Genomic DNA, 20548 nt, shown 5'->3' on the forward strand with positions numbered 1-20548 from the left:
GAATCACTATTTGTAAAAGATGAATATGGGGATGCACGGGCTGAAAAAACCAAGACACAACATAATACACAAAGATAAGAAAATCTTTCAAAATAATACACAGATGGGAAAATGCGAAAACTGAAGTTACATCAATGACACATGAGATAGGAAAATGTGAAAACTGAAGTTATAAAATTGTCATTGGTGTTAAAATTGTGAAAGATATACTGTGATACGAAGAAAAAAAAAAAAAGTAGAAAAGGAAAAGAAAGCTGAAGCCAGTGATCAACATTGATTGGGTAATGTAGATTAGCATTGTATTCAAATACCCACATTCAGATATAGTGAGATATGGAACATCTGATTTAATGAATGGTATTTCAATAAAATAACATTAATATTGTTTTTCACTATTTTCACTTTGGCGTAACTTTGAATATTAAGATTAACTATTTCTTTTCTAAAAATAACCATTTTAAATTTTGAAAGATACATATGTATAATTTAATAAAATATTGCTAACCATTTTAAATTTTGAAAGATACATATGTATAATTTAATAAAATTTTAGCAATAAAATATTTGAGTAAAGAAATCCCTGTCCAAAGATTTTACATATGAAAACTATGATTTCAACTTATAACAATTCAGTAATATACAAAGATGGATTTTAATTTTAATCAAACTCAAACCATTTCATTAATAAAAGTTTTCGCTTGAAATAAAAAAATCTTCGTTTGACCAAAGTTACTCTCGAAATATAAGTTACACAAGTGTAGATTAAATCTAGAATACTTTTTAAATCCAACAATTTCTTTGCACTTTACTGTAGCGTTTATGAATTTGTCACAATGCTCAACACTCGCCTAATTATAAAAGGTATTTTTAACAATAAATTTATACAAATATATATACAAATTTATGTCTATCATTAATTAAGTTGTGTTACATGAAGGCTATGGTTATGCAAATATACATCCAACTGTATGCATATCATTTAGTTTTTAGTTATATGATGTATTGAATGTTGAGCTTCATTGTTTGTGGCTGTTGATAAGATTTATATGCCATTTTAGTAATTACAAATCTTGATTTTTGAATTATGCTGGTGTTCGAATTTTGTATTAAGTGGATGTGGCTGTGATAGGATTTATAATCCATTTTGGCAATTAAACCGCTTATTGTTGAATTAAACAAATGAATGGGGAAAATACATTGGTAAATTCGCTTTGGAAGCCTGAGTTAGGAGGATAGAGATTGCTTTTATTTTTTTTAAACAAATAAATATTACTTCATATCAAAAGAAATGCCATCATGATCTTACTTATACTGCTAAACTGTTATATGTCCTGACATTTATTTTACCGATAATATTTTTAGAAAAACCTGAAACTTGCCAAATAATGATATTTTCATACAAATCTGTAACTAGATGATTGGCAAATTTGGAGTATTACTCTCATTGAGAAAAAACAGTGACTCTCAGTTAAACCTCTGAGCACAAAGCTTATGAATCTATGAATTCACATCACATTAAGTTTCCGTCAATAGTTCATTAGGAATTTAAAATAAAATCGCAAATAATCGCTTATTTTGACCTATAACATCCAAATAAATTATCAGTGACTTTTTAAAAATCAAATTCACACATTCACCGACCAGTACACCTTTGCATTATTCAGTGACTTTTTCAAAATCAAATTCGCACATTCACCAGCCAGTACACCTTTGCCTTATTGTTATTTGACATCTGGCGTTCCAGGAATAGAATGACCACAGTGGTTAAACTTTAGGGTTACCCATGAAAATAAAAAACATTATTCAAAAGTCTTGTCCAAAACCCTTTGCATATATTCTGCTACTCCAACCTTCAAAAACTGTTAGCTACGGTTATAGATTCAATACATACTCTTTCATGCATATAAATTAGTTCAATAGTATTTAGGCATGATGTATGCTGAAGTAGGCCTGAAAAAAATATCAAAAACAACATTGACATTACATCCTTGCATAAAATTTAAGTTGATAGGGAAGGATGATTGGCAATTCATAAGCCTGGCCACAAACAGGATTAACTACCGCCAGACACAAAACCACAATTTGTATTATGCAAAGTGGCAATTTTTGTTAGAGTATCCAATTTTATTATTTTAGTGTTTATCAACCGTGAAGCCAATGAGGGGTTCTGTTTGTTGGCCAGTGAATTCTTTGTTAAGGAGTTCGTGTGGCTATCCAAGTGACATGTTCAAATCTCGATTTACCTATGCGCCGTGTTTGGGGCTGTGCAGTGTACCAGGAAATTATAGTGGCAGCCATCAAAGATCGACCCGTGTCATGCAAATATGGGAGCTAGCCCGTTACTGATTCCTCCTCCCGTCACAATAAAAAGACACAAACAAATAAGGGTGAAGAAAATGAGATATGAAAATTATATGCTGATTTGTCTTTAGAGCTGAATTTAACAATATAATTGTGTTCTGAGTTTTTGCGTTTATAACTGGAATTGGATAATATAATTTCTAGTTAAATTGGTTTTTTTAATGCATAAAAAAATTCAGAATTCTGAAAACTTTCAAAATACAGTCAATCTATCAACATTTAAAACCTCAAATTTATTATTTTAACTCAAACTCACAAAAACATATACCCAACAAAGGGTTTAATTAAAAAAAAAAAAAAGTAAGACTACGTTGAACAGCAGTTCGTGTAAGATGTGCTTGCCTAATAATTCGTCCTGTACAATCCTTACCCTTACATTTACAGGAGGGGAATGCACTGGACTGGGGTTTGACCACCCTTATGCCCTATCTACACTGGCTCTTACAGTGCCTCAAACATGGAAGGAAGGAAAGCGGAACATCATTTGGTTCGGTAGGTACTCGTTACAACAATGATGTCTATTTCTAATGCCTCTTTGGTTGCAAAGGTCTTAGCAAGGGGGCGCTAAAATGAAGGTAAGGGTGCCAGCAAATAAATGCAGAGCCTGCCACAATTGAATCAATACCGGTGGATTGGGGGGAAATCAGATGATTTGTGATTCGTGCCTGTTGTTCTTGCCCAATTCTGAACGGAGGGGGAAGGACACAGATAATTACCTAAGTTATGTAAGAAAGAAAAGAAAATATGCAAACCCCAATCCCTGTATAAGGGGAGGGATATAGATAATTACCTAACCAGTGTAAGAAAGAAAAGAAAATTTTCAAACCCCAATTCCTGTATATCTGTAAAGGAAGAATATGGGAAGCAAAGCCACAACATAGTACACATAGATAGGAAAATCCTCTATCATTATACACCGAGATAAGGAAAATGTGAAAACCGAGGCTACAAAATCCGCCGGAATAGTACACAGAGACAGGAAAATGTGAAAACTGGAGTTTCAAAATTGTCCAAGGCTCTCAAACCCTGCGATTGACGTTCAAATTGTGAGAGAGATAGGATGATACAAGGAAAAAGAGTAGAAAAGGAAAAGCCAGCGAGCAGCATTGACTAGGTAATGCAGATCGGCTTTGTATTCAAAACTGCACACTCATATATGGAGACAGGGCATTTGATTTAACAAGCTACATTTGATAAAACAGAACGAACACAAAGATATCAGAGGCATGGGCTTCTTTAGCGAACTAAATACTTAATTCTAAATCCAAATGGGCACGAATACCTTACCTGAATAACCATGCGTCTCACGAAGAACAGAGCAGCGCAGCAGAGCAGAAGGGCAAGTCAGAAGGATACTGAGCAGCACATTTGAAGGGCGGTGTGGGTGTGGGCCGCCTCTAAAGACAGGTTAGTGGGTAATTAATGAATCACCCACTAAGCCGGTTGGAATTTGACAAAAGTATTCTCATCTTAATCACAAATTGGTTGAACAAGTCAAATCCGATAACTAAATACAATAATTTACATAAAAGATAATTTACGTATCTACTAAAAATAATTCATATAGTTTAATAAATATTATATTTTTATTTATATCATCCATTGAACTACGCCACATAGTCAATTTCTTCACCCAGTGAATTTTAATAGAAAATTATTAAGAAAATCAAATAGTAAGTAATTAGTTTACCTAAGAAATAAAAAATAAAAAATTACATATCATATAAAAATATTATAATATTAGAAAAACCAAAACATTATTTCCATAATTCCATATAAAAATATTATAATATTAGAAAAATCAAAATATTGTTTCATAATTCTCATATTTATTAGGCTTGGAATATATCCTGAAACTTTTTTATTGAGCTAAGAGCTAGTTTTCTTCCAACATAACCCAAAAAATTAACAACCAACAAAAAATTATTCTAAATAACCTTTTCCTTGAACAAAGATGAATAAATCAACCTATATTTGTAAATAACAACTACAATTAATTATCCTTATAATAATTTTTCCAGCCTTTAAAAAAAACTACCACCTCTATCAAACTCCTTCCAAATTATTTTATATATCATATAAAATATATTATAACATTAAAAAGACTACACATAATTCAATGAAATACACCATTCCCAAACTGCCACAGTGACCACAACCATTAAAGTCCTTCCATCCTTCATTTTCAAATATCCTTGCAATTCCTCCTTTTAAAAAACGCGTGCTTCATTTTTGGGTTTTTAAAATATGTTTTTATAATTTAAAGGTTAAAAAGGAGTTCTTAAAATATTAAAGTTGAAGTATAATTTAAATAATAAAAAAATATAATTTTAGTTTCTGAGAGATAATTTAATTGTGGAAATGAAGTGTTATGGGTTAGAAGTTTCAAAGTTTAAATTCCTTAAATATATTTACGGAAATATATATATATATATATATATATATATATATATATATAAACGCTTAAAATTTATAAAATTGATTTTTAAAATTATCCCATATTGATTTTTAAAATTATCCCATATTATACTAGTACAAAACCAAGTTAATTATCATTTCCTTTACATAAAAAAATAAAATAAAATAATATAATTACATAAAGAAAGAATAACATTTTAAAATTTTAATCAAAATATAAATAATAAACGTTTAAGCATTAAAAAGATAAATTTATTTCCTCTGGATGTATATGATCCTCCCAATGTCTTATCCATAACCGACTTACGAAACAGTATTTTTGTCTTTGTTCAACAACCGCTCTGTTGACGGGACTATATACGTTGCCAGCAGAAATTTTAGCATGAAATAAGAAATAAGCCGAACTTAATCATTTCGTCACTCTCGGAATTTGCATAAACTTTAAAATGATAAATTTAGTTCCTCCCAATGTCTTATCAATAACCGACCTAACAGAATATTTTTGTCTTTGTTCAACGGCCTCCGCTATTTTCACAGTACTATGTACTTTTCCAGCAAATATTGTTTCATGTGTGGCCTTAATGTTTTCATTCGACGATCAAATTGTATATTGAATTTGGGGACTTAATGTTTTCATTCGACGATTAAATTCATAATATATAATTGTTTTTTTTTTGTTGGTTTAGGGATAGTGAGTGGCCACGATATCTGGAAAATTCAGGTAGATTAATTGATCGTCTGTCAAGTAACGCTTAATTCCAAGGGTGTTAAGGAATTTCTTATAAATTAGATACTTAATAATAAACTAATTAAATTATTTCTTGGAGCTAATATATATATTTTTTTAAAACAATATTTCATTTTGATATGAATAAATAAATTTTATAAATATATTTAAGAACATTTATCATGTTACAAATACAATATACACTTAGAAAAATGTATAGTTATTTTTATATTTATAATAATATTATTTTATTGTTTACTTAAGTAGGAATTGGGAAAAATCACTCTATCTACCATCACTAAGGAATAGATTTTCACTCCTACCAAATATATCTTTGAACCTTAGACCAATAACCTACTTCCTTAAGTCCTAAAAATATAAACTCTTAACTAAATAAAAATATTTTAACATCTCCTTTTATTTAAAACTCTTTATCTTTTATTTTTTCTATCTCATAATATTATTTTTCACAATGATTCATCAATATCAATATCTATACATAACTCACATTATTTGGAAAACATAGTATCCAGATTTTCCTTTTTCTATTTCAATAGATAACACCCAAAATAAATTGCGGACACGTCAATTCTGCAAATATAATCTAAGTGGACAGTATAAAACCATTTCTATCCCTTTTTCTAATCACATAAAAGTAAATCTAACTAATCCAGCACATTCAACTTATATACATTCAAACTAATAATTTTAGGAAAGAAAAAAAAACAAGATATAAATAATTCTCACCTAAAATATTAATTGTTGTTTTTCTATTGATCACACAAAACATAATGATTACAATAATCACACACTCGGAATAGTCTCATTTAACTCAACAATCAATAGTCTTATTTTATTTTAAGATAATCATCCATCGCAGCAAACGGGACCTCCTTTATCTTAAGATAATCACCCTTCGCAGCAAAAGTAATCTCCTTTGATTTGCGGACATGGAAAACATTGTCCACAGTGATCAACTGGATGGCATTTTGCCGGTGTTTTATCCCCCACAGGAACGTTCTCGCCATTGGAAGAAGCTATATCTGCCATTCCACTCAAACTATCCACTGCAGGGATGCCCTCACTGCCGAAAGAAGCTGTATCTGCAATTCCATTCCACTCAGTGCTTCGAAATAAGCATAATAAATAGCTTGATTCACACATCTTTAAAAACCTAAAAGAAAATGTCCCAATGGATTGCAGTCACACATAAATTACCAATCTTTATTCTTACCAGTATTCTGAAGAGTAGCAACAGCAGCCCTAGATGCAACTGCGCTTTTCATCAACAGGCAGATAATGAAGACTGTATAGAAAACCCATGCCAGCTGCGTCATTTGTTGAGAACGAGCAATTTTTGAATTCATAATCATGTTCAGCCCAATTGATCAGATTTGATTGCCAAAACAGCCTTTGATTTCTGGTAAATTGAGTATAAACACTTGCAATTTCAATCACAATATGTAGTACTCCGGATGCGGCTAGGAAGTGTTGATCAAGTTACCACCCTTTTTCCTTTCCCTGGGCGGCTAAACCTATTCTTTGCGTGTTTTAATAGATATTCCCTTCATTTATTTGTTATTCAAAACGAACACTTCGAACTTATTTCAAACAAATAAATGGCTAGGGATTTGATTTTTTACCTTTATCAGGTTGCTAATGGTCCCTTTAAAAAATAAAAATTGCGAAGTATTCGTAAACTACAACATAAGGAAGATCGACAGTATCAAATCATGAACTTTGATTTAGTTGGGTTGATGTTTACTTTCCACGTTGGATTATGTGGATTGATAATTATCCAACGAAAGTTTCCTTTGTTTTACTTTTGATTTATGTAATGTGAAGTGGAGAATTAAAATGTTTTTGTTGTATGGGAACGAAGAGTACATGTAAGGCATTTAACAATATATAATGTTGTGAAATACACCTAATATATTTATTGATGAGAGAAAAATTAAGGCGCAAATTAATTATTAGGTGTTTTTTAGTTGGCCTAAGTGATAAAATATTTTATGATGGTGTTTTTTTAATGTGCTTTTAATGCATCGAGCATTTTGATTAAACAAATTACAAAACTCCAATTTATTATTCTAATTTCTTTTTAACTATAAATGAAAAATATTAATATTTAATGATTAAACTACTAAAAACAAAAATTAAAAATCAAAATTTCAAATACAAAATAATATTTTTTATATTTTTTATTGATATATTTAAGAGATGTTAAAATATTTCTAATTATTATTTAGAAGTTATGGATTTTTTTTTTTAATTAAAGTTAGAATAGAGTCCTTGCAAAGTTAGTTTTATATATATATATGTATGAAGTAGTGTTGATGAATCATAAGATAATGGTGTGGTGGGTGAATAGAAAGGTAGGAAGGGGATTTTGAAGAGAAAATGAATTAATTGATTTAGTTGATTTTTTTTAGTAAATTTTAAAATATAAATTTAAAGTTTATCACATAGTATTAAAAAAACGAGTGTTAATAGAGAAATAAACTTTTAAAATTCAAGTCTAAATTTGATAACTTATCTTAAAAAGAAGAGAAAAAAAAAAAAAAAAATTAGCATTAGTGGAAAAATAAACATATGACAGCTCTTTACAAGGTTAATGCTCTGAACAGCCCCACTTTGGATTTCTATAAGAGACTTAGAAAATTACATGGTAGAGGCCATCTTCGAAGAATAGTGAGCTCTACATGCAAGCTTAAGCATATCTTTAGGTAGATGGTTGTGAAGAGGCTCAATTATTAGTCTCAATAAGATTATGCTTCCCATAGAACAAGTTTGGTAGATGCAAATTATTAGTCTCAATAAGATTACGCCTCTCATAGAACAAGTTTGGTAGATGCAAAAGCATCTTGAGCTAGAGACACTATGAATTTAAAGTAGTGCATAAATATAGTGGTAGTGGTAGAGTTTCTATGTTACAAATATCTTAGGAAACACCAATGTGTCAAAAGATTCAATACCAAAGAGGAGCATTTTTTCTACCACATTTCAATATTTTTATATTTTTTTGGTATTTCATCTACCTTCAATGTGGCCATGGCTTCTTCATTTGTCAAACCTACATTATAAATGTTAAGTGTGGTAATATTTAAATTTAATTGAGTCTCTCACGGGTGACTCTTATTTGGAAAAGGTAGTGATATATATTTTTATTTCGTAAAGTTTGCTAAATTCATTTGATATAATACTTTCAATAAAACTTTAACAAAGAAAGAAGAAAGTGAGGATTTGATTGGGATGAGGGAAACTACTTTCTTTGTAAATAAAAAATTTATTGAAAAATTAAGGTTTCAAATGTCAAAATTAAAAGAAGGAAGTCAAAATCAATACTAATGTCAAGGTGGAGTACAAATAATAATGAATTTCTTTTGTTATTACTCGTTATGCATATGAAGTTCACATAATAATAAATTCTTTGTTGTTACTAGTTTATGCATATGATGTTGTTTTGATGACAACTAACTTGTAATAAGGGTATTATGATCATATTTTATGGTAAAAAATCAAAAGCACTAGGGTCATGAAGGTCCATTATTGTTTGTAGAATAAAGAAAGTAAAATTGAACCATGGAATTGGAAAGTGTGAACATTGTTTTTTACAACATTTTTATTAGGAATGATTTTCTATGGTTGTTATTTGGGATCTATGAATATGATTACTTGGTTGTATTTAGTGGTTGTTTTATCTTTATTCAAAATGTAATGCTTTATGACCCCTTATCTTCTTTTTGGACTGTTTATTAATATATTGAATTTTCTTAATTGTAAATAGCAATCTTAATTTTTAATATTGTTGTCTCATTTTATTTCTTTTACATTAAAAATCAATTTTTTCCCTAAAATTTTCAATGTTAAAATAAAATAATAAATAAATAAAACTCAACTTTTAATCTTACATTTATTTTTAATTTATAAAATTATATATAATCATAATTTATGGTATATATAATTATTTATTATTAATTAGTTTGCAATGAAATACATTTTAAATGAAAAATAAAATAAATGAAATCTAAATCATATATATATATTTCCTAAAATCAATTTTACCGAAAATCTTATTGCATAATGAAAATAGTTTGAAGATTTCTAAAAACATTAAATAAATTTATACATCCACAAATATAATTTGCTCAAATGCAAAATTATGATTTTGCCCATAATTATGTCTTCAACATTTAATAATAATCATAAAAAAAAAAAAGAAACATATTTAAACATGTATCATAAAATATAATTTTTAAACAAAAATTTTAAATTTTAAAATTAATCTATTTTTTTAAATACAATTTGAACAACAGTCACAATATAATAAATAAATAATAAAGGTGTTTTAAATAATAAATGTGTTTTAAACATGACAGATTCCAAAATCACTCTTCTCCTTTAAGATCCCCATATCCAATGCCATCACGAAGTAACCTATTGAACTACATGGGATATAAACTGAGAGAGAGTATTGGGATGAGTGAGATGGGATTATACATATATATATATAATATTTTTTTGTTATAATAATTTTTGAAAAATATGAAGTTTTATTTTTTAATCAAAGTTTTTCAGGTAATTTAATTGGTGATAATAGTGAAAATGAAGTATTATTCAAAAAAGTTTGAAATTCATGAATTTTTAGATTATATAAATGCTTAAAAAGTATGTATAAACATTTAAAATAGAACAAAACTTGTTAAATTAATTATCAATAAATATATTAATATAAATACTAAATATTTAACTTTTAAAAAAGCATATTTAAACATTTAAATCTTATAATAAAAATAAAATAAACTTGAAATAATATTATATAATTATCAATAAATATTACATAAATAATAGATATTTAATTTATAAACCAAAACTATTTTAATAATAAGGACAAATAAAATTTATTTTTAAAATACTTAAACACGCCTAATTAATTTATCTGAAATTAAAAAAGAAAAAAGAAAAGAAAAAAAAAAACCTATCAAATCTCGTTTCATTTCAGTAAGCAACTCGCGACAATGAACCACCCAATGGATTTAAAATTCCAGTTCCTGAGCAATTGGGCACCGTGGTCAAATTCCCGTCCGCGAGAGGCGCATTTGATGAGATATTCTGATGATAGATAATATTGTCAATGAAAAAGTAAGAGATAAACAATCATTTTAACTAGCAAATTTTAAAATAAAAGTTCTTATGCATGGTAATTAAAATGTTTTAAAGTATTATTATTTATATATATAATTATAATTACATTTTCATATATACATAACAATAAAAATTTAATATTTTAAACCTAAATCTATCCCACGCTAAATTAAGTTTGAAAAGTACAATTAAAAAAAACCTATTTATGAATATTAAGTGACCTATTAGACAAATGTTATATGGCAATTTAGTTTGTGTAGATATAAAATAAGATGATTAGCCAAATGCTACATGGCAACTTAGTTTGTGCAAATATAAAATCAAGAACCAAGGAAAGCCATAAAAGACTAAAATCCTAATTAAGAAGCCAGGAAAATCATTAAAAAAAAAAATATTAAAACTTTAATTAATTAATAATATTTCAAACGTTTCTATCACTCACAGAGCAAATAAATAGATTTAAATAATTCAAAAAATAAATAATATTTTAGATCAATAAAGAACATTATAAAATATTCACATATATGTTGAAGCTAGTGTTTACAACCCTCAATCCAATTCTATTAAGAATTGGTGGTTTGGAAAAGATTGAGATCTTAGAAACATTTCTATTAATTATAGTTTGGGATTATACTTATCTCTCAAACTTCATAGCAATGCTAATATTAAGGTAATGCAAAGTTAATAATATATCAGATTCACTACAAACAAATAAACAATATTTGGATACTAAATAAATAATTAGTGCAATTATATATAGTAAATTTTTAGTAAATGATGATAAATATCTAAACATCGATTTCATGATATATCTTATATTGCCATAAAATTAACTATTAATTTATAACTTTATTATTATTATTAAAATAATTAATATATGAGTTAAATATATATACATTTGAAAAAATATATAATGATATTTTTTATCATGGAAATTCACCTTCATTTTATCATGTAAATTCTTAACTTATATATGGGCTTTGTTAAATATCATGATCAAATATCATGGTTTACTAATACTACTATAACTCGCATATATAAAACATGTTCCTATCACATTTTTTTAATTAAACAATTCAATTTAAATGGTAAAAAAACATAACTACCGTGGATATAAATCTCAACCTTTAATTTATCACTGCTATTACAAAATATTCTAAAACATATAAATCTCAACCTTTAATATATGAGTGTTAGTATAAAATATTCTAAAATATTTATGATCTTTATCATGCGTGAGAATAGGGGTGAGACTCTTGCAAATCTATTCCAAACACCAAAACTTGTGAGAACAGGGGTGGGACTCTTGCAAATCTATTCCAAACACCAAAACTCTCTTGCAAATCTATTCCATCAAGAGGCCGAAGTTAGTGATGGGACTTGCTTTCATATTGTTTGTATCTTCCTACACTAGAGGCTTATGGGTGGGTGACACCTCCAGAGATTTAAACTCCACACATAGAAGTTGGTGATGGGACTTGCTTTTATATTTCTTGTATCTTGTTACACTACATGAGTATGGGTGGAAGTGGAAGACACCTCGAGAGATTTGAACATAGGTGAGACTCTTGCAAATCTATTCCAAACACCAAAACTCCAAATGTCCAAGTTGGTTATTGGACTTGCTTTCATATTGCTTATATCTTCCTACACTAGGGGAACACCAGTGAGACTTTAGCAAATAAATTCCAAACACCAAAACTCCATAAATTAATAAAATAATGGCTAACAATATTATTGTTACTAAAATACAAAGTAAAAAAAATCCAAGTGATAAATGTGATCTATTCGGTTCATAATTTTTCAACCCCGTTCACTCCAAACTGAGTAGAACGTGGAAAGCTCTCAGCTGGTGCAGTGTACAATTTATTGTATTTATTTTTAATCTTCGTCTTCTATAAACCCTAGGGTGAGTTATGTTATATGATTACAATTTCTATTGTGCATAATTTAATTAATATGAATGTATACTAATATAATTGTCTGTATGCGTATGGCTGGGTATTGCACTACATAAGCATGTCGATATGCATTTCATAATACACAATTTATTCTCAGCCGGTTCAGTCCATGGTAGTACTGACACATAATTAACAAGCAATGAGGCGCATTCAATGGACATGGAGGGCTAGATGTGACCTGGTGACGTCTCAAGGGCTGTGGCAGAGAGCCATGGTTTGGAAATTCGCAATACCTAGCTGTGGTGTAAGGTAGGTTAGGGGCCGGGGACGTTAGAAGGTAGTATGGGCGGATAAAAATAAGGCTGAAAGCGGTAAATGTGAGAAATGGCCTGGCCCTCCTGCAGCAAATGAAAAAAGAAATACAAACTTTGTTAGAATCTTAGCGCTCATGTTCAATATGCATATCCGTCTTGTAACAATGTACATCTGTCCAAAATAGATATAAATGGCACACAGAACAGTGTGACATTGGTTGATGAAGAGCAATTTTTGAAATCATATCCATTCCGGCGGGGCCAAGTTTAACAGATTTCACAGCCAAAGCAGCCTTTCATTTCTCGTAGAATGCGAATAAACCCTCGCAGCTGCTGCTCTCCACGTCTGCCATGATTACTCCGTAATTAGAAATCAAATTACAATTCTGTCAAATTTTCCCAAACCCTCGGAGCTTCTGTTGCGCTCACGGTCTGCCATGGTTGCTGCGTGATTATAAATCAAAGTAAAATTGTGTGAAAATTGGCCACTGCATTGAACAACAATCTACAAAATATAGATCCTATTACAATAACATAATCGATTTACATGAATTTACGTCATTCGTGAGTCAACTACCTTGCAAATACAGCCGCTGCTCTCCGCGCCTGCCATGATTGCCGTGTAATTAGAAATCAAGTTGCAATATTGTGAAATTTTCCCACTGCACTCCACAGCTATACATGTACAAAATATATAGCATTAGTATCCATTCTTTACATTTTCTCTCGATTTTCTCATAAAGAAGGAACAGCATCCATTCTTTACATTTTCTCTCGATTTTCTCATAAAGAAGGAACGGGAACGGGAACGGGAAGTACAGGGGTTAAATTTGACAGGTCACTCTACCCATCCATCAGAATTAATGACAGTTTTATTTTTAAAGTGCCTGACATTTAATATTTCTTTTTACAAGTTATTTTTTAACTTCTACCAATCATATTCATAATTGTTTTCACATTAAAATAGTGAATGTAGGCAACTAAATTAGACAATTAAATTAGTTTAACAGAAATTGAAATGCACATATCATGTTTTCCATTTAAGTAGCTTCAATGCCAATTCAATTAAAAAATAATATGTGTGACATAAGTTTCAAACAAAAAAACATAATGTGCATGAAATATGTAAATGTTTTAAAAAATACATTTAATATCATCATGTACAAAAACTAAATTTTGGAGAGCTTTACCAAACAAAGTAATTGTCAAAATAAATACATGTTAGGGCCATAAGGATCTGTAAATGTATAAAAATAAAAAAACAAAAACAAACTACATATCTAGGCCTTCTTCTAAAAGATCTTCAAATATTCAACTGTGTCACCTAGCATGTCTGTAGTGTTTGTTTGCTACATTAAGTCCAAAAGTGAAAATTTATAATTATTAATAACATGCAAATTGTAACAACTTTTACAAACAATGAGTTCACCTACAATCTAGGGATACCACATTCAGAATATTAAGCTCCAATTTTCTTATTTTTCATATTTCGTACAAACTATTCCATTACTTATGGGTGTTTTTCCGACATGCAAATATGCTAGTATAGACATGGTTTGTATATGTGAGAAAAGCCTATAAAAAAACACCAAATATTATGGCATTTATTAAAAACAAAACAAAACAAAACAAAAAAAACAAAAACCATTTTTCTCAAGCAAATAATTACACTTCTCCATCAAAGATTAAACATCCAAGAATAACCTAATGAAATTATATAAACATCCAAATATATAAATTTAAACTTTATTTCTACTATTAATTCAAAAAATCATATAACAAAATAAAAAATTGTAATTTGCTAAAAGTATTATGTAGTAGAATTCTTTTGATAATTACTGAGAAATAAAGTTCAAGCTGTAAAACGATTAGACTTCTCTTTCAAATATTAATTTATGTTGGGAAATTTTCAAAATATTATGTAGTAAAATTCCTCTGATAATTATTGTCATATATCCCGCTGCGATTTTTTTTTTTTAATTTATCCATACATATTCCACTAATTATCAACACATAAACGGGTTTTGTTGTAAACTCTACATGGTTGACAGGTCTGAAATCCTATCCTTGTATGTACGTTCCCATGATGGTTCAATTAAAACTGGCATAAACCATGTCCTGTAGGCGTACCACCACCCAACCGGGTGGATAGGATTGCAAGGGTTCTCACGCAATTCTTTAAGACTCGAATCTACCAGCGAATGCCACATTTCCCACCCGGTGATTCGTGTAATCCTCCATGGGTATGAAAATTAACGATGTTATGGTTCTTGTGTTAGTTGGTACGCATTGTTTTTGGTTGACATTAATTGAGCAGTCTCTCATCCGTCCCACCCCGGGTACGTGGCGTGGGCAGACTCCAGCTACTGCTTTGGGATCCGTCATGCATCGACGGCTGCGAAGCAGGGGAGGCAATCCAATGGCTGCCTTGATGCTTGATACCTTACACTAACTTGGCGTTGAGTTGTTGCCACATTCTTTCCATGGAAGGACCTGGAACCCGCTCCGCCTCCTACCTCGACTGAGGTTGGCAGTCTTGGCTCTAAAGCTTGGGATTGCTTGAAGTTTCAAAACCCAATCCCACTATCGGAATTCATCGACTGGGTAAATACTTACAATTTCCTTTCCTAGTTTATTGATTTACATTCATTTGGTTTGCAAGAAAATCTACCATATACAAATTTAATATGTACAAGTTTTAACCCTAGTGTTTTGGTTCACACGCAGGTGCCCCCATCCTTCTATCTGCGTTGCGAATAACATTAGGTGAAGTGGTGAGTGGATAACCATCCTAGCTTCCACCAGTATGAGGATATTCCATTTGCTTTTGTTGTAGAAGGGAATCAGGGTCCGGTCTACAGGCTACTGTGTCTGGTTCTTTTTATCTACAGCTTGATGGGTAACCCAGTTTTGAGTTCTTTGAAGTCATTTCTGAGGAGTCCATTGTTGTTTAGATAAATGAGTATGAGGCTTTGTTCCTCTTGTTGTTTTTACTGAGCCGCACTGGCTGTGCATGTGGTTCGGTTTGTTAATCTTGCATGTAGTTCTCCTTGTTAAAATTATACCAGGTCTGCCTGGGAATAACTTGTGACCCTGGGCGACTCCTCCAGTTTAATGGCCCAGTATTTCTTTATGTAATGTGTACTGTGCATTCCGTTCATTGGTCCACTAGACTTGGAAATGAACACGAAGAATTTTATTGAAATCTTGATTATACATGTATATTAAGGCTTTATTGAATGGATTTATCGCTCATATTTTTAATTCTATTTAATTGTTTAACGTTGGTTCAATTCCCTGAAATTATGGCTCTGTGTAGCAGTATATATATATACATTTGTTTTTCAGCTTCCAGCTTTACGTTTCATTCTAAAGAAGGGTTTCGGTGTTAGACTGTGTCAATCATGGTGCTTTATGCTTAACTAAACAAAGGTATTTTCCTGTCCTTTAATCAGTTGGGGAGGTTGGTCTCGCTTGAAGGTTCATGGGTTACGACCCTACCACTCACAGCCATGGTATCCTATCCTCCAGTTACCTCGTTTTCAATGCAGTCGAAAACCCGAGACCCCGTCTCATGAGTTCAACGCTCTTCAGAACCCAACGGTTTCTCATGCGGATGCATGCAATGTAATTCCATAGACCTGGAACCTCACCGGTTCCTGATAGTGGAGGTTTCCCGTTGTAGGATTATTCCACTGGAATTCTGGTTTATTAAACGTCACTTATTTAGTTGGTAACATGGTTACTACTCTTGTCCTAGTTCACAGGGAATTTATTTTCCTGTTGTTTACTCCCCATTCCCGGCTTATACTCTCAGGGTCCACAAACTTTCCCTTCCGACACAACTCACAGGGGTCCAATGCTCAAGCTATCAAGCCCTGGGAAGATCCCATAGAGGAGTCAACCTGACTTATTTCTTTTGTTTTGTTCCGAGAACCGTAGTGCTTGACACTATTCTTGTTCACGACAAAGAATTTACATCATACTATGAAACCTGTATTTCTATTATTTGTTGCACTAAATCTTGGTTCACGCGTTTGCTACAAATGTTTATCAAAGGTGCCGTAATAGTTCTTTCTCAGAGTAACTTTACTACAAAGTCCCTTCGTATTCAGGGGTAGGCTGACTAAGGCTATCAACTACAACCACCCAGTAATGGCCATAACCTTTTGCCATCTTCGTGAGGTTTCGATTATACTATTACTATGTTTTCTTTTTGAGAAAAAAAGAAACCAGCATTTAATAATCAACCGGAGAACATATCCTACGTCTATTATTGTTTTTTTTTTTTTTTATTCCACTTAACACCACCTCGGTGGGGACAACCAGTTCTTGAATTTTCTGCAGTAATCATTAATTCTATACAGCACATTACCTATCCTATTATCTTTACAGAAATACTTATAAATGTTCACTCACTTACTCGCACTGTTGTAACTTACTAATACTCTGAAGTCGGGCCTCCTCTATTACTCCCGCTTCCAATATGCCACCCTACCTTGAGATTTTTCCTCCAGGACTAGAATCTACCCCCTAGCTTACTTGCCGGACCACTGCCCTCAGCAAGTTGCTGCACTTTCGTGCGTGGCTATCTGGTCCTCAATAGAGTTAGCCTTCTGTGTTTTCTTTTGTGTGTATCTCTCCCTTTTCCTGTCCCTATAGTGCAGAGAAAAAAAAAAGCCTTTTCCTGCACCCTTTCCTCCGGGAATAACCCCCGTTAGGAAAACAGTTAGGGTATCTGGGACACACAACAACCACCTCCCTGGGAAGTTGCTAGCTTTTCAAGAACATTATTTTTTTTAAAGAACCACAGGAAATATTATAAAATCCAAACAGATAATAATAGTCAATACAGTTTATGAAGTACCACAATAAAATCAAATATTTACATTTATCTCGGGGCATCACATTGTCGCCCCCCTAAAATTAGACATCGTCCCGGTGTCTTTTGGCCATGAATAGCCATGGATAAGCCTTTTTCATCAACTCTTCATCTTCCCAAGTCACCTCCTCAGCTCCAAAGTGCTGCCACTGCACTTTAACTTGGGTAATAGCTTGCTTCCACAATATTACTTCTCTCCGGTCGAGGATGTTCAGCGGTTCGACCAAGACTTCTCCTTCCGGTTCGACCTGCGGCATGCAACATCCTAAGTTAGTTTTCTTTAAAAAGGAAAACATTTGGACTAATTAATTGGTGACCCCTTCTCACCTGTATGTCTTGCCATCTGATTATATGTTTGGGATCATAAACATATTTCTTTAATAAGGAAACATGAAAAACATTGTGGACCCGTATGTGACTTGGTAGAGTGAGCTGGTAGGCAACCAACCCAATTCTTGCTAAGACCTGAAAGGGTCCACAAAATCAGGGTGCCAACTTAGCACACCCGCTCCACTATAACATGCTCCTTTTTGCTCGAATTCGCACATATACATGATCACCGACTTGATATTCCTTAAACTTTCTTTTCCTATCTGCAAAACTTTTTTGTCTATCCTGGGCTGCCCTTAAGTTGACTCTTACTTCCTTGACCGTTTCCTCCATTTCCTTAAGCATGTTGGGTCCCAACATTAATCGGTCTTCTGGCCCACCCCAGCTTGCGGGTGTGCGACACTTCCACCCATACAATACTTCGAAAGGGCTCATCTGCAATGATGTATGATAGCTGTTATTATATGCGAACTCGACCAGGTGCAGATAGTCTTCCCACTTGGTCGGTTGCCGCATAACATATGCCCATAACATATCTTCCACCACCTGGTTCACCCGTTTTGTTTGGTCGTCAGTTTGAGGGTGATAAGCTGTACTGAAATTCAACTGAGTTCCTAATTCCCCGAATAGTGTTCTCCAAAAGGCTGAGGTAAATTTCACGTCACAGTCAGAAATTATTGTTTTAGGTAACCCGTGTAGCTTAAATATGTTCTGCATAAAGATATGGGCAATTTGCACCACTCTATAGGTCGATTGCAAGGGTATGAAATGTGTCGATTTACTTAGTTTGTCCACCACCACCATGATGGAATCGTTATTTTTCTTTGTTTTGGGCAAACCCGTTATGAAGTCCATGGAGATGGTCTCCCACTTCCATTCTGGAATGGGTAACGGTTGCAATAATCCTGCAGGGTGTTGATGTTCTACCTTAATTTGCTGGCATTCCAAACAGTGTGCCAGATATTCAACCACATCTCTCTTCATACCTGGCCAATAATACTCCTTCTGAAGAGAGGTGATCATTTTCTGATATCCTGGGTGATCAGCATAGTGACTTTTATGAAATTCATCCACCAGTAAGTTTTTAATGCTGTTTTTTGATTGGGCACATACAGCCTTTTCTTATAACACAACATTCCAATAACATTTACCAAGTAATTTGATTGATTTCCTTGGCTGGTCAACTGCTGTACCTGCTGTTTTATTTGTTGATATACTATATCCAGTTCTGTTGCTTTTTTAATCATCTCTTCAAAGGGGCTCTTCCATTCGCTACAAGAAATTTCATATAAACATTGTAATTTCCGACTTAACGCATCCGCCACCCGATTCTCTTTCCCTTTCAAATGTTTGATCTTGAAATCAAAACCGCCTAGAAAATCCACCCATTGTGCTTGCCTAGCATTTAGGGTGGGCTAGCTGAAGTAATTGGTTAGGTTGTGATGGTCCGTCAATAGTAAGAATTTCCTACCCATAAGGTAATGTCACACATTTTCAAGGCGTGAATAACAGCTGCCAAATCTAGATGATAAGCATAATATTTATGCTCATGTTCTTTCAGTTTCCTGCATTCGTAGGCGATTACCTTCCCTTCTTGCATCAACACGCCTCCCACACCCTCTTTTCTCACATCAGTGCACACCACATATTCCTTGTTGGGATCAGCTATGCTCAGAATGGGTGTGGTGGTGAGCAGATGCTTAAGCTGCTCAAAACTTTTTTGACAGTCTGGGGTCCATTTAAAAGCTCTCCCCTTTTTCTGTAAGGAAGTGATAGGGTACGCTATCCTAGAGAATCCTTCTACAAATCGTCTGTAATACCCAGCTAATCCCATGAAAGATCGGATGTCTGCCACATCCTTTGGTACAGGCCATTCCATTATGGTCTTGATCTTTTCAGGGTCCACTGCGATCCCCTCTTTCGTGATTATATGCCCCAAATACTGTATTTCCTCTTTAAAGAAGTCACACTTATTGAACTTGGCATATAATTGGTGTGCCCGAAGGGTTTGTAGCACCAGCCTAAGGTGCTCCTTGTGTTCTTCCATCGTGTGAGAATATATCAGTATATCATCAATAAATATCAGTACAAATCTGTCCAAATATTGATGAAATATGCTGTTCATTAAACAGATAAAGGTCACAGGGGCGTTAGTTAACCCAAAGGGTAGCACCACAAACTCGTAATGCCCATACCTTGTCCTAAAAAGCAACCTTAGCTATGTCTTCCTCCTTAATCCAAATTTGGTGATAGCCTGATCGTAGATCGATCTTGATAAATACTGTTGCTCCCTTCACTTGATTAAAAAGTTCGTCGATCCAAGGTAAGGAATACTTGTTCTTGATGGTCAATTTATTCAATTAACGATAATATATGCACATTCCAAGAGTACCATCCTTTTTCTTAACAAACAATACTGGAGCTCCCCACAGGGACACACTGGGGCGAACGTAATTTTTGTCAAGCAGTT

General features: G+C 32.3%; 1 protein-coding gene and 2 long non-coding RNA genes across 3 annotated transcripts; all 3 read right to left on the reverse strand.

Annotated features, from left to right (window-relative positions):
- Positions 1-2613: 2613 nt before the first annotated feature.
- On the reverse strand, positions 2614-3738 carry LOC149176934 (uncharacterized). Its single transcript, XR_016258689.1, has 2 exons — positions 3649-3738; positions 2614-3387 (listed from the first exon to the last, which is right to left on the reverse strand). It is a non-coding gene; the product is annotated as an uncharacterized LOC149176934 (long non-coding RNA).
- A 2521-nt stretch (positions 3739-6259) lies between these two features.
- LOC149176935 (uncharacterized) lies at positions 6260-7578 on the reverse strand. The gene is made up of 2 exons (XM_089420019.1): positions 6741-7578; positions 6260-6609 (listed from the first exon to the last, which is right to left on the reverse strand). Exons 1-2 carry the CDS (start codon positions 6877-6879, stop codon positions 6416-6418), a joined length of 333 nt encoding a protein of 110 aa, XP_089276145.1. The 5' UTR covers positions 6880-7578; the 3' UTR covers positions 6260-6415.
- Positions 7579-12962: 5384 nt separating this feature from the next.
- LOC149176936 (uncharacterized) lies at positions 12963-13613 on the reverse strand. Its single transcript, XR_016258081.1, has 2 exons — positions 13444-13613; positions 12963-13310 (listed from the first exon to the last, which is right to left on the reverse strand). It is a non-coding gene; the product is annotated as an uncharacterized LOC149176936 (long non-coding RNA).
- Positions 13614-20548: the final 6935 nt, after the last annotated feature.

This window comes from Pinus tabuliformis, chromosome 4_1 (genome assembly GCF_031772625.1).
Source record: "Pinus tabuliformis cultivar Carrire ecotype Pingquan chromosome 4_1, CPIR1, whole genome shotgun sequence".
NCBI lineage: Eukaryota > Viridiplantae > Streptophyta > Pinopsida > Pinales > Pinaceae > Pinus > Pinus tabuliformis.

Coding starts and splice junctions, on each gene's coding strand:
- LOC149176935 (XM_089420019.1), bottom strand. CDS start 6,879: ATGATTATGAATTCAAAAATTGCTCGTTCTCAACAAATGACGCAGCTG. Junction 6,610..6,740: donor TGCTACTCTTCAGAATACTG/GTAAGAATAAAG, acceptor ATGGAATTGCAG/ATACAGCTTCTTTCGGCAGT.